General features: G+C 42.7%; 1 protein-coding gene across 1 annotated transcript; it reads right to left on the reverse strand.

The window, feature by feature from the left end:
- Positions 1 to 1,256: 1,256 nt before the first annotated feature.
- CD5L (CD5 molecule-like) lies at positions 1,257 to 13,966 on the reverse strand. The gene is made up of 7 exons (XM_011928479.1): positions 13,813 to 13,966; positions 10,909 to 11,178; positions 8,772 to 8,798; positions 5,507 to 5,827; positions 4,079 to 4,420; positions 2,859 to 3,179; positions 1,257 to 1,636 (listed from the first exon to the last, which is right to left on the reverse strand). Exons 2-7 carry the CDS (start codon positions 10,934 to 10,936, stop codon positions 1,632 to 1,634), a joined length of 1,044 nt encoding a protein of 347 aa, XP_011783869.1. The 5' UTR covers positions 10,937 to 11,178; positions 13,813 to 13,966; the 3' UTR covers positions 1,257 to 1,631.
- Positions 13,967 to 14,231: the final 265 nt, after the last annotated feature.

Below are 14,231 nucleotides of genomic sequence, written 5' to 3' on the forward strand. Positions count from 1 at the left end.
TCCATGCATTTCCTTAGGGACTCTTTTTTCAGAGGACCCAGTTATTCCACCATTTCAGCTTCACAATGTCAGAGATTCATTCTCTCTTCAGTGCTTTTCACCCTTCGTTAAAATCTAGTGCCTTAAGAATGAATCCTCTAGGACAGGTAGTGACTTAGAGAATCACAGTTTTGCCTCCAGACTCCCAGCCAAGTGTTGGGTTCTCTCCCTCCCATTCTCCTCCCCTCCCACTGCACCCCTCCTCCCATTCTCTGTCTTTCCTTGACTGTTGAACTGTTTTGACAGAATTAATTGAGTAAGGAGCCAGAGACCAGTGTGATTCTGGGTTAGAAACATAAACGCACTGGTTAGAAGAAAAAGCAAAAAAATGTCAGATACAGGCACGGCATTAGAGTTGGCTTATCAGACATGTGTTAGCCTGAAGTGCAGGAGCAGCAGAATTGACTTTGGGAACACAGGCTGGAGCAGAAATAGATCGGGAGACAGTTTCACACCCAGAGGACAGCTTTTTACACATATGGTTGTATTTGCTGGAAAGTTCTCTTCTACTTAACCCTGTATGGGAGACTGCCATGGAGAATCTGACACAGCTACTTCTCCATGTGCAGAAAGAGCATATCACACAGAGAAGCAACTGCTGAGACTGTGAAATCTGATTCATTATGTAAGTGTAAATGTGTAAATGTAGCCATATAATAAGTACTCAGTCTAGCCTCAGAGTCTAAAGTTGTCAATTTTTACAATCAAGTCTTGATTCTCTTATTTCTGTCTTGCCTCAAGCTTACAGGCACCAAAGACTCAGTTAATTCACTTTCGTTTGGCATAAGACACAACTTTATCCCTCCCTGACCTCTTTCTGCCTCTTTCTTGACCTTTTACGAGTAACCAATTATTTTTCTTTGAATAAAGTAAAATGTATCTTTGACATCCCTCTCGTTAAACGTCAACCATGTTGGCAGGTTGTACAGGGATGGACAACAAAGATTTTTACTGGGGAAATCAGAAGATGAAACATTGTTTTTTAAGTGTCATGAAAAGGTCTAGGATTATAGGACACTGCTCTGCTCCTGAAAGAATTGTCTACTTACACTAAGAAATAACAGAATAGTAGGGTGTTACTATTATGATCACCTGAAGCTTGAGGAGAAAAAAAAGTAGTTCAATCACAAGAATTCTAAGCTTTTCCCCAAGTTTCAAGAAAATGTCAACCACATTTTCCTTCAAATGTTCCTTTCATTGTTTCATTCCTTTAATGTTGTTTGCAGACATAGATCTTGCCTTAGTAATGGTCTGCACATTCGGTCAAAGTGACAGGTCTGAGGATTCCAGGAAGCTTGGGAAGAGGCATGAAAGGCCAGAACCAACGTCAAGGGGTCAGAGGTGAGCACAGGACACGTGGAAGCTCATCTTCCCCAGCAAGAGGGAACTCAACAGCTCACATCTACAGGCAGCAATGGGGGCTGCTTGTCCCTGAGAGCAAGGCATAAGCCCAGTGTTCAGACTCCTGAGGGAATGAGGGAGTAGTGGCTCAAGCCTGAGCCCCAGAATGAGTACAAGGATAATCAGGGCTCAGGAGAACAAGCAGAGGGCAGGCAGGGCTAGTGGGGCCAGGCATCAAGAACACCAGGATACTATCCTGTAAAGAGAAGAGGAAAATGCAGTAAGGATGGGTATAAAGGCCAGGAAGGAATTATTCACTTGAAACTCACATTAGCTAAGGAAGAAGTCTGGGGCTCAACACAGGAAAAAGAGCTAAGCTATGTACAGATCCCACAATGATGTGAGCCAGGCCAGAACCTGGTGCAGTATCCCAGGGACTTACTCAGCTAGCTCCATGTGAGTCACAAACAGTACTGATATCTATTAACATATCTTATCCTCACATAATCACAAAGTCTTTGAGGTAAACTAGACAAGCGTCTTTCTATTTTACCCATGAAAACACTTAGGTTCAGAGGAGTTAAGTGATTAACATTACACAGCTTCAAAGTAGCAGCAGCAGGGTCAAACCCTAGCCTCCTGCAGTTAAATTTATTCTTCTCTGGGCACTAACTGCTTCGCATATTCCTTGATCAACTATCAGTTCTTATTTAGTTCCAGAGTCAGTGGTTTAACCAAGTAGCCCCACATGGATTACACAATGGGGCTTCAGACCCGAGGCTCTTTTGAGTCAGCCACCCAGGGGCTGCACTTGCATTTTTTAACCAAATTGGGACAGGGCTTCTTCCTTCAGTCCCCTGAAGAGGTCTGTAGTTCAGGGCTGCTATTGTGGTCTCTCTGATAAGACTCTCTCATGGGCATTCTCGAAAAGCCCTCTACCGTAGTTCCACTCTCACAGACTAATTTAAAATCTAGGAGTGATGACAAATAGAATGAGGTAGAACCATCTTTCATAGTTTAACTTAGAGTTTCAAGATTAGGGTTATCTAAGAGAGTAACCTTGGGTTGAGAGTAAAGACTGTTTATTATGGCTCTGCTATATGATTTGAAAGCAGTTTTAATGATTTTGAAGAGTTGCTTAGTTTCTCCAACTTTCACTTTATGTTTAATATAAAGATGTTGATCAAATAATTTTCAGAACACCTCTTGTTTTTACATTCAATACCTGTATGTTCTCACACTCAATACCTGTATAGTGTCAGCCCTACCTCTACCCACCAGCCCCAGGAATGAAACCCACCACAAGACCTGGACTTCCAGCCATATCCCTGGAAGTACTTACAGAGCAGGTGATGACTATGAGTAGCTTCATGGCGCTTGTGGAGATACCCTTTTCCCCAGAGTACACCCCCATCATTTCCTCTTCCTTTATCATCCTCCTTGCCAGCCCTTATGAACTCTCCATCTGTAGGACTTACCTGAGCAGATGACAGCCACATCTTCCTGGTGGGTGCAGTCGTGATATCCCCAAAATCTGTGCTGGCACTGCTCCAGGGACTGCTCCTCTCCTGAGCAATGAACATCATCCAGCCAGATGCGGCCAACCCCAGGGCCATAGCTTTTCCGGCCTTTGAAGGATGGAGAGAGGGACTTCCCACAGCCCAGTTGCTTGCATACCACCTGGTCCTCCTTTTCTCCCCAATTATCATCACAGACAGAGCCCCATACGCCCTTGTGCAGCACCTCCAGTCGCCCAGAGCAGAGCTCGTCTCCTCCTACTAGTCTCAAGTCAAAGGGATCTGCATGATAGGGCAGGAAGTCAGAGGTTGGAGACAGGAAGGGAAAGGAGAAAAAATAGATCATTTGTTTTTAAAATTTTTTCATTTTGAATTCTTTGTTTGTTTGTTTTGAGATATCATCTCACTCTGTTGCCCAGGCTGGAATGTAGTGGTGTGATCACCGCTCCCTGCAGCCTCAACCTCGAGGGCCCTAGTGATCCTCCCACCTCAGCCTCCTGAGTAGCTGGGACTACAGGTGCATGCCACCAAGTTCAGCTTTTTTTTTTTTTTTTTTTTTTTTTTTTTAGGAGACAGGGTTCTACGTATGTTGTTCAGTCTAGTCTCAAACTCTTGGGCTCAAGTGCTCCTCCCACCTTGGTTTCCCAAAGTGCTGGTATTATAGGCGTGAGCCACTGCAACTGGCCAAGAAGATCTTCTACATCCTCACCACCCCCATAAGCACATTTGAAACTCTCCACCTATATTTCTGTGATTAGAGCTCCTTCTCTAGCTCTCCATCAGGTTCTAACCCCTGTTGTCCAGGTCGGCTTCCCTCACAAGGATCTTTTCACTTCCCCATCTATTTTATAAATCTAATATTTATAAATGACATTCTAATAAGTTTTAAAAATTGAAGAACCTAACAGATATATAGAAAGATATACCTTGTTCCTACAATATAGAATTCAAAATAATAAGAGTTCATATTAATATAGTGCTTAATATTTAAAGCATTTTCAGATACAAAATTGATTATTATTATATCCATTTCAAAAACAAAGGAATTAGTTATCTGCCCAGTTAAATAAGTTTGCAATGGTCCTTTGGTGCATGAGTAGCAATTTGTAAATACTGTTTGAATGAGATTCCACATAATTAAATCCATAAATAAACCTAGTCTCTGGATGCACAGGCATTACCTTCACATTCAACCCACGTGTCTTCATCATGGATGCAGGTGCTCTTCCCCCAAGGCCCAGAAGCGCAATTCTGAAGGGTTACTTCTCGTCCTGAGCACGACATCTGGCTCAGCCACATGGATCTTTGGCCCTGGCCAGGCTTGTTGCAGCGTTTTTGAGTCAGTACAGCCCTCCCACATCCCAGCTGCCGGCACACCACCTTTGCGGCCCGGAGGCTCCAGCCTGTTTGGCACACACTATACCACTGGTTCTGGTGCTTCACTTCCACGCGTCCCTTGCAATGCCCAGGGCCATCAGCCAACCTGACATTCTCTGGGACTGGGGAGAAAGGGCTCTCTGGGTCTGAGGGGAAAGAAAGAGAGTGTGTCTGTTCCCTGCCAGAACATGGTCTTCTCAGTAAAGGGGGCCCAATGAACACATCTCTCAGTTCTTGGTGTTCAGTACAAGGCATGTTAAAGTGCTTAACACTGCCTCATAGATGCCTGCTGAAAGAATGAATGAGGGAATTAATGAAGAAAATGTAATTTCCAAATTCCAAGTTGAATCATTATCATTTCTGTAGCATTTTAGTTTTTCAAATTGTTTTCACGTTCAACTTGTCATTTGATCCTCACAAGAGATCTTGTATAGACTTTGAAACATAAATGCAATAACATACAAGATATGTCCAACACCAAATGCCTTTTGGTTCATTGTTGGCATTGCAAACTAAATATATCAGATTAGTGCTCCCAATCCTCAATCTTTCTAAAAAATAGGACTGAGTCTTCAATGTCAAGGCAAAAGGTGACTGTTTCTCTAGAAACAAATTCTGTGGGGAGACAAAGAAAGAGGAGTCATGGATTAGCTCCTCAGTCACATCGCTGTCTAATGAAGAAAAGAGAAGAGACTATTCATACATAGAAAGCAAGTATATGGGGGGAAGTAAAGGAACACAGACCTCTTTGTCTATGTATCTCTCTATCATCTATCCACCTATTAGATTGTGTTAGCTTCCTATGAGTATCTCCTGTCTACCTGACTAGAAGATAAACTCCTGGAAAACTGAGACTATTTTTTAAAAAGCATACATTATACTTTGCGAGCTCATTTCTTCCCCCATAACTCCATGCCCAGCTCCAGATACAAGATACTCTATTCAACAAATGTTTAGTGGTGTGCATGTTGGCATGTGTGTAAACAAGAGAAACAAGTTCTCGTATAGATTGAAACTAAGATAAAAGTATTTGCTCAATCAAGTAGAAATAGCAGTTCTAGGTGACGATATTGTTTATCTCCAGCACTGACAATTGGGTAAGTGTGAAATGTGGGGGGTGAGGGGCCAATTAGCCACTGTATGAAAGTCTATGGTGGGGAGTGAAGACAAACAAGAGTGGCCACGAGGGGTATGGCAGCTGGCAAGTGGTCCGGGGCCCCTGCCATACTCACTCTCACACAATGCCCCAGCATCTTCATTATGTAAACAATTGTAAGCTTCTTCTTGCTCACATTGAGCCAGTGTATCTTCTGTTCCTGTGCAACCGACCTCTTGGATGAAGACCTTTTGCTCGTTTTCTGCTGGTGGCTCATATAAAATACCACTGGGGGTTCCGTTGGCAGCTCCACAGCCCAGCTCCCGGCACACTACAGCCACATCCTTAATGTCCCAGCCATCATCACACACGGTGCCCCACTGGCCATTCTGTTTCACCTCCACCCGCCCTTCACAGCGGTGGAGGCCGCCCACCAACCGCACTCCAGATGGAGATGCTGCAAAGAGACAGGTTATAGCTAGAGACCTGAGAGGAGCTCAGAGGGTCCTTAGGTATGTACTCAGTCAATCTGGGACTCTTCCACCATTCAAATGGTGTAGAGTGTTGGGGAGCTAGAAATGAAGGATCAGAAGAAAAGGTGAGGAAGAGGAGCTTCAGAACTCCATCTCTGAGTTCTGGTTCTGCTACAGCCTTAATGGTACCCTGCCAAGAAACTCTACTTCAAGATACCTGGACATGACTGCTGGCATTATCAGATTGAAGATTAAGGAAAAGAGGTTGGTTGAAGATCCAGCAGAGTTTTAGATTCTCTGGAGGTCAGAATCAGAAGGACCTAAAGAGATCACAAAGTCCATCCTATTATTTCACAGATGAGGAAAATCATCCTCATGAAAGTGGTGGTCCCATGGCTACATTGTCCAAAAGAGGAAACCCCGGACCTGAACAGAGGTGTAAAGAGAATATCTGTTGTGTTTTTCTCCTTCTTGACTCTGTCTCTCTCTATGGCAGCCAGATTGAGGCAGAGTGTCTATAATTCAGGCTGAACAACCTAACTATCTCTCACTCTCAGTGGCCAATCCATGCCCATCCTTGCTGCTTCCTATAAAATTGTTCCTTGTTCGAGTACCCACCTCAGAAGAAATACAGAGCACTGGGAGAGGGAAGAGTCAGAGTCTCAGAGCCCCAAGAATTTGATCTAATTCTAGGGACTAGAAGCATAAGAGAGGATCCATGGAACCTCCAGATAAGTTGTGAGAAATCTAGGACTTGGTTCAGTTTCATGACTAGAACTCTGGAAGTAGAAAAGACTAACAGAAGTGGGGTGCGATGGCTCATGCCTGTAATCCTAGCACTTTGGGAGGCTGGGTCAAGTGGATCACTTGAGGTCAGGAGTTTAAAATCAGCCTGGACAACATGGTGAAACCCTGTCTCTACTAAAAAAAAAAAATAATAATAAATAAATAAATAAATACAAAAATTAGCCAGAAATTGCTTGAACCCAGGAGTTGGAGGTTGTAGTGAGCCGAGATCATGCCACTTCACTCCACCCTGGGCAACAGCGACATTCCATCTTGAAAAAAGAGAGAAAAAGAAAAGACTAACAGAAATTATCTTTCTTCCACCAAGACATGCAAGGAGAGTAGAGATGGCTGTGTAGGGAGACCAGGGAAGAGCTATTAGACAGCAAACACTTGTTAGGTGAGTACTATATTTCTGTTTTGTTTGTCTGGTTTTTAGTGAACTCAGAGAACAGTGATGAACAAGAGAGATAGCATTGCTGCCCTCAAGAAGCTTATATTAAGCTTGGCAATCCCACCAAGCCTCCTGCAGCCTCAGAGCAATATAGCAGAGGCTGAATTTGCCATGTTTACATGGAGAGAGACAGTTAGCTGAGAGAGTTCTGGTGCACCAGGAGAGGCCACGTTTGGACTGGAAGTCTATGGTCTATTGGAAGATGAACAGCTTAATAAGCGCCAACGTGGTTCACATGGGATGACCCAGATTGCATGCATGGATGGAACATGACTGCTGAGGACCAGATTTCCCACAGACTGCCTTGTCTCAACTGCACACAAACTCCCCAGAGTTCAGAATCAATCCAAGAGAAGTAGTTCAGTGAGAAAACTCTAACCTGGCTAATTTTAAACTGCATCCGGAAGCTTATGTTTAGTTCATGCATTTGTTTTTTGTTTCTTTCCTTTTCTTCCTTAAATTTTTTTGGGAAAAAAATATATAAAAATGGAGGCTATAGAGAGCAATTAAAAGTTAACCATAAAAAATAAGGCTTTTATGTAAACCATAAAAAACTAAGAAAAGTTTTCATTTTCACACAACTGAGTTTAAGGCTCATAGATCTGGATAAAAATATAATTTAAGAGCAGTTACCCAAAAATGTTTTTTATCTTCATGAGCAGCATGAACCATAAATAATTTTGGGGTCATTGTATCTGAGATTAGAGTTTGGATTGGCATTATTGCGTACTACAGAAAATACTAGCTATCAGGATCAACAGTATATTTTCTTTCCTTGCTGATTACAAAATTCTCAATTTTTAATCAGTTTTCATTTTCTATGGGGTAGAAGACTGAAATAGCCATGGGAAAGAAGAAATAAATAAAAACAAAAAATACATAAACAAGAAATTCAGGGAAAGAAGAAATAAATTAAAAAACAAACTTTTTTAAAACAAGAAATTCAGCTTGATGAAACAGAAGGGTTGAGAAAATAATAATCTGAATGTCCAGATGAGAACCCAGGAAGGTTGCATCCATCAGGGTATAGAATTCTCCACACCAATAGCAATGTTTCTGGCTGCCCCTCTCTGGTAAAGTCTCTATGATCAAGCAGAAAGGGAGACTGGAGGGATAATATACAAGAAACTGATAATCCACAACCCGTAGCCTCCCCTTCTATAAACTCATTCTCTCTGTGCACCATTTCCTTGGGTTTACAATTTGTGCATTACCCAAAGACTCCCTGAGCAGGAAATCCAGCCTATACTCTGCTGGTCAGGCTATGTGCTACAAGCAACAATGCGTTTCTAATTCAAACAAAGATACCATTAAGCCTGGCAGGGGGACCTGGATATGCTGGAAACCAACAGGAAGAAACTGAAAGGAAGTTCATTTTTCAAGTATGCCCATAAGGCAGTGAAGTGCATTCTAGACCTGAAATGAACCTAGCTCTTACTTGGATGCTGGCCAACTGGCCACAGAAACCAAGTAGGGACAGGTGCCCTGCCAGGGTAAACCACCCAAACCCTTCTAAATTCTGGAGGTGGAAATCTGCCCACACAAGACTGAGTGGGTGAGGTAGGAAGCCAGAAAGGAAATGTGCTGGGCCTGTTTTGAACCAGTCTTTCTCTGTGGCTCAAGAAGTTTCAAAATTTCCCCTCTCCTGAGCTTGAGGCCTCCCTCTCAGAAACCCCCAAAAATCTTACCTAGGAATGCAGGTCTGGTGCAAATGGCTGGTGAAGAAAGAAGGAAATGAGTGAGGTCAATTTCCAAGACTTTATTTAAAGAACACGACTCTCTAGAAAGCCTTCACAGAACCGTGTGAGACAAGAGTGGTAGATGCAGTACCTCCAATGTCAGTCCTGTTGGGACCTTCTTCTGGGATGACCATCTTCCAAGGACACGGGGACACTGGCTAGAAATCACAGAGACCAATTCTACCACAGCTAACTGGTTCAGCCTGTTTCCTTCACACACGATGGTGGATAGATTGGTTTTCTATTCTAGTCAATTAGATTGATTGGTTATTACTGCCTGAAGTAAAAGTGTGGTGATGCAGCCTCTTGGCACAACAAGAAAGAGTGCTGGAGGCCACTGGGAAGATGCACTGGCCTGGGGAGATAAAGATGCCACGGTGGGCAGTGCAGAAAGTAGGGCAAAGGGGCAGGATATGCCTGTGTTCGTTGGCACAGCATTTAGACCAGGTAAGCAAACTCTTATTGTAAAAGGCCAGACAGTAATATTTTCAGTTTTGTGGGCCATATAGTGTCTGTTGCAACCACTCAGCTTTCCTACCATTAAAAATTATAAACCTCATTATCAGCTTGCAGGCTTTTTTAGCTGATTTAGATGAATAGCTCAGAAAGTAGCTCTATATGTAGTTCCAAACCTCCAGATTCCAGCAGCAGCCTATCTTTAACACATGGGAGATTCTTCCTACAGGATCTCTGTATATTTGGACTCCTTTCTCCATAAGGTCCCTCCTAATGCTGTAGAGAGTCCTGAACCCTATAACCTTCAGGAGTCCCTGAGGCCTATGCGTTTTCAACTGCAAAACACCCACCTCCCCCATCTTACAGGATTTTTCGGAAGAAGCAAATATCTTTGGACCTCCAGCCTACAGTTTTTCAGGCAGATTCAAGTAGTTCAGTGGTTTACCCTGGAATATTTTCTTTCCTTGGTTTCCAAATAACTTCTCATTACCCTCATTCCCTTAATCTTCAGAATGTGACCACTCTCAGACTCAATGAGGCCTTCTCTGCAACTGTCCAAAACTCAAGGTTATATTATACATAATGGGAAAAATTGCATAACCACCACCCCAGCATGTGTACATGTGAAGGAAAGTGAGCATGGCAAGCCTGATATGCAGGTGCAAACATGATATGGCCAGTAAGTGACTTGGAAGCTCTGCAGTAGGGTGGGTAACTGCAGAAGGCATGGACCAGAAAGGCTTCATGAAGCATCAGCCTGGAAGACCTAGTAGTATATCCATGAGGGGCAGGACTAGCCGTTGAGTGGTGTGGGGGGGTGTATGGATGTTTAAGATGTGGTCAGTCCCTTACATTGAACACAAAAGTGTCCAGTTGAGAGGCTTACATGGGCTTTGGTGATGCACTAGGTCATCAAGACATAAAAGTGGATGTGATTGATTAGTGTAGGGACTTACCAGGCCTTGCTAGATGCTTTATATTAGTTATCTTATAAAAAATACTGCTAAAAGCCTCTGAGGAACGTAATCTTATCCTCACTTCATAGATGAGAGAGCAAGATTTCAGAGAGGTATGGTAACCTACGAATTCATAAAGCTAAGAAATCAAAAGGCAGGATTGAAAACCAGGTCTCCTTGGCTCCACAATCACCAAATTAACTAGGTTAATCTCTAGATTACTCTAAGCAATGAGAAACTGCAGAAAATTTTTTAAAAAAATTATATGAAACACTTTTCAGAGGAAACCAGACAATATGATCAATGAAAGGTGATTGTCTTGCAGTTCTACTTCCTTTCCTGGCTCCACTTGCTGCTACCTGGTGCCCATTCATTTGTCTTCTTACTAATAGTACATTTAGAAACATTTATGTAAAAAGAGAAATGGGATAAACTATCATTACTCTGTCATTACAAATATAGGAAAATAGAAAAAAATCTGATAAAGTGAATTACAAATGTGTATGGATTAAGTGGATTTTTAAGGATTAGACTGGTTACCAAATGTAGAAAGGAAGGAGAAGCTCACCCTTGAAAAACATCTAAATCGGTTCCAGGTTCACAGGGAGAAAGTTCTCCTAATCAAAGTTCCAGAAAACTCTGAAGCCTAAACCAGCAGGTGCAGAGATACTCACCAAGGATCAAGGAGAATAGCAGAGCCATGACCAAGGCAGCTGAAGATGATGAGCTGAAATTTAAGGCTGGAAGGAGGCCCCCGGGCAGCAATATTTAGTTTGAGCTCCAAATATGTTAAGAGGAGGGACAAAGATAGGTCCTGAGTGTAGTCAAAGCATTATCAGATGATCAGAAACCAATAGACTTGGGAGGCAGAACTGACAGAGCTGGACTTGCTGAAATCAGCATGTTCCAGAAGAAGGGAGGTGGCCAGAACTGGCAGAAAATTGCTGAACACAAAACAGAAACAGGCTGTCATGACTTGGTTCTGCTCCATCCATCTCTGCTATAGCCCTTTTGTTATGTAAACAGAGGAAACACCTCCCACAAGGAAAGGCAGGTACCAAAAATATGGTTTTCTCTCAGTAGAAGACAAGGCAGTACTTAGTCTCCAAGGATGGTCTGCAAGGGAAGTAAGTCAATTTTTATTCCTTTACCCAAGAGGGAAGTGTCTAGAAAATTTGGAAGCCAGAAGCCACAGGATAAATGCAGAGTTGCCCTTGGAGGCATACCCCATAAAGCATAATCCATGGTGCCAATCTCTGCATATAGGCCTGACTTTATTGGCTTCAAACCAGCTTTCTCAGTACTAAGCAGAGGGTCCAATATACAAGTTTGTTATTTTTCTGTGCTTCTGCTGGTGTATGCCCATCTTTGGAAGCTGGATGGAAACAGATCCCTGAGGCGAGGGGCATCACAATCATTGAACTCAAGTTGTCTGTAGGTCTAAGACATATGGACAGAGATTAAGCAGTAAGACCCCCTAAGGCCCCTCTGTCTTGTTATATTATTAAGTATAACTATGCTTCATGAGCTATTCTACTCCAGATTGATCAAGCAATCAATTTTGTATGCTAACATAATCCCTGCATTCCAAGCAGGGTAATTGTTCCTCTACAGTGAGACATTTTTGCTTCTTTGTAATATTCAGGTCACTCAGCAGAAATCTTGGTTCATTGTAGCATTCATTTTTAATCCCGCGTTTCTTCACTTACTTAATATTGTATTCAAGGAAAAGTTTTTAGCACTCATGAATGCCAGGTAGTACATGAAGAAACAAGGGATAGTTTTGCACTGTAAAAGTATATGGTCTAGTAGTTGTGATAGCGTGTGGAAACTGCTGTTAAGAGAGAAAAGTATAAGAAATTTTGGAAGCCAGGCAAGGTGGTTCATATCTGTAATCCCAGCACTTTTGGAGGCCAAAGTGGGAGGATTGCTTGAGCCCAGGAGTTTGAGGCTGCAGTGAGCTATGATCAGGCCACTGCACTTCAGCCTGAGTAATAGAATGAGACCCCATCTTTGAAAAAAAAAAAGAAATGAAATGAAACTTTGGAGGAAATGGTTATTCTGTTTGGAGCTAATCAGAGAAGACTTCACAGTAATGATGATACTTGAGCAGGGGTTTAGGATGAGTTAAGTGGAGAATCCGAATAGGAAAATATTTTGCCATGCATATGCAGACAAGTGAAACAACATTACTTATTTAAGGAACCACAGGTAGTTTGGAATGACTGGATTATAGTCTGCTTAGTGATCAGGGGCCAGGGGTTACTGATGTTGAAAGTAAAGACACTAGATGATATGCAAGTAGCAACAAGAGCCAGATAATTGAGGGTCTATTATGAATGGGTTTCTAAATGCTAACTATTCACATCCTTCCCTCTCTAGATTCTGAAGTGACACAGCAATAGGGACAAAATTCAGAAAAGCTTCAAAATATCATCTTTACTGTTGATGAAGCTACATTAGACTGCCACTGGGATCTAAGGTTCTATGCATTTACCTTCATTCTTCAGGAGCCAGACGTGCACAACTGAGTTTACCCTTGGAAAAGAAAAGACTTTGTGTGGCTTGAGGAAAGACAAACCTATTAGCAAACACAGGTTTCATAATTCAGAAATATATTTTCCCCATTCCATGTGGAAAATTGAGTGAAGGAAGAGGAGAAAAGAAAAAGAAAACTTTTCCCCCCAATATAGTATTTTATGAACAGGCGTGAGAACATGAAGAAAGGAAAAGGAAACTTTTTAGCCAGGAAGGACATTATCCCACAGGACACAGGAGGTCACCGAAGGGTGTTATACATTTGAGGTATGTATTTTGGCTGCAGCACTGAGGAGGATTTGGGATGGAGGACATCAGTAATGGGATATTAAGACCCATTAAGAGATCACTGCACCAGAGAGAGCAGAGGAGGACTTCAGTAGGAGGTAGAAGAACGTACCTGAAACCTACTGTGTTTGGAGGATAAAAGTTACTTAACATGAGCAAGGAGGCTGTATTGGCTGGAAGCTTCTAAAAAGTAGTAAAGGTCTGAAATAATCACTAAAAGGAAAGGGAGTCTGAAAAAAGACAACTAAACTATCTGTTTTCAGCATTGGGTAGAAAAACTTGCATTTGTAAGCAGCATCCACGTGCCCAGTTGTGGGATCTTCTCAGGCTGCAGTCAGAAGGCTGATGTGAGAGGCACATAAAGCCAGAGTTCAAGCTGAGGGACCCACCCAACTGGTGTATGAGGCTTAGAGAAGACAGGGCATGGGCTGACGAAAAGTGAAAACAGAAATAAGTTCTGGGAAAGGGAGCCTAAGTGAGGGAAGTGCTGGGGAAAAGGAGAGTGTTAGAAAGTTCAAGGTATAGGAAGTTGTTCAGAGATTTGGAGAGAAGTACTTGAAGTTTCAGAGAAGCTGTTCTGGGCAACAACCAGGCACAGGCCAGGGTATGAGAAGAGAGTGAAGGAAGAAGTTTCAGAAGCTGAGGGGTTTAGGGAATTGAGAAGTGGTTATCAAGAAGAGGACCGCCAAGAAAAGGGAGGTGGAATGGGAGGCACAGGTTAGGGAAGCCCAAAGCTATGCGGAAGTAGATACCTGTCTGGAGGACATCAATACATGACACACAACAAAAGCTAGAAGACACTCTGAGAGGCCCTCTCAGGGAGGGCAAGCTTCACGTCCTGCAGGTTTGGCATCAAGGTAAAACCCCTTGGATAAATAGTTGAGTATGTCAATTGTGGCTCCGTGAGAGTAGAAAACCATCCAAATTGCTCTCCCTTACATGTCAAGTGCTTAGCATGCAATAAACGTTTGCTGAATCAACAAGTGCATGCAGGAATGAATTGTATTGTGAGACAGAACATCACCGAGCCTTTAGACTCACCAGAAATGCCATCTCTTGGCTCTATTCCTTGTCCACATTGTGCTTTCTGGTGGCTGGGACTGACATTCTGAGACGGTTACAGAATGACTGAGACTCTCCCAGGCCAATGTTTTATTGGCAATTGATCCAG

This window comes from Colobus angolensis, unplaced genomic scaffold, assembly GCF_000951035.1.
Source record: "Colobus angolensis palliatus isolate OR3802 unplaced genomic scaffold, Cang.pa_1.0 Scaffold77, whole genome shotgun sequence".
Classification (NCBI taxonomy): Eukaryota; Metazoa; Chordata; class Mammalia; order Primates; family Cercopithecidae; genus Colobus; species Colobus angolensis.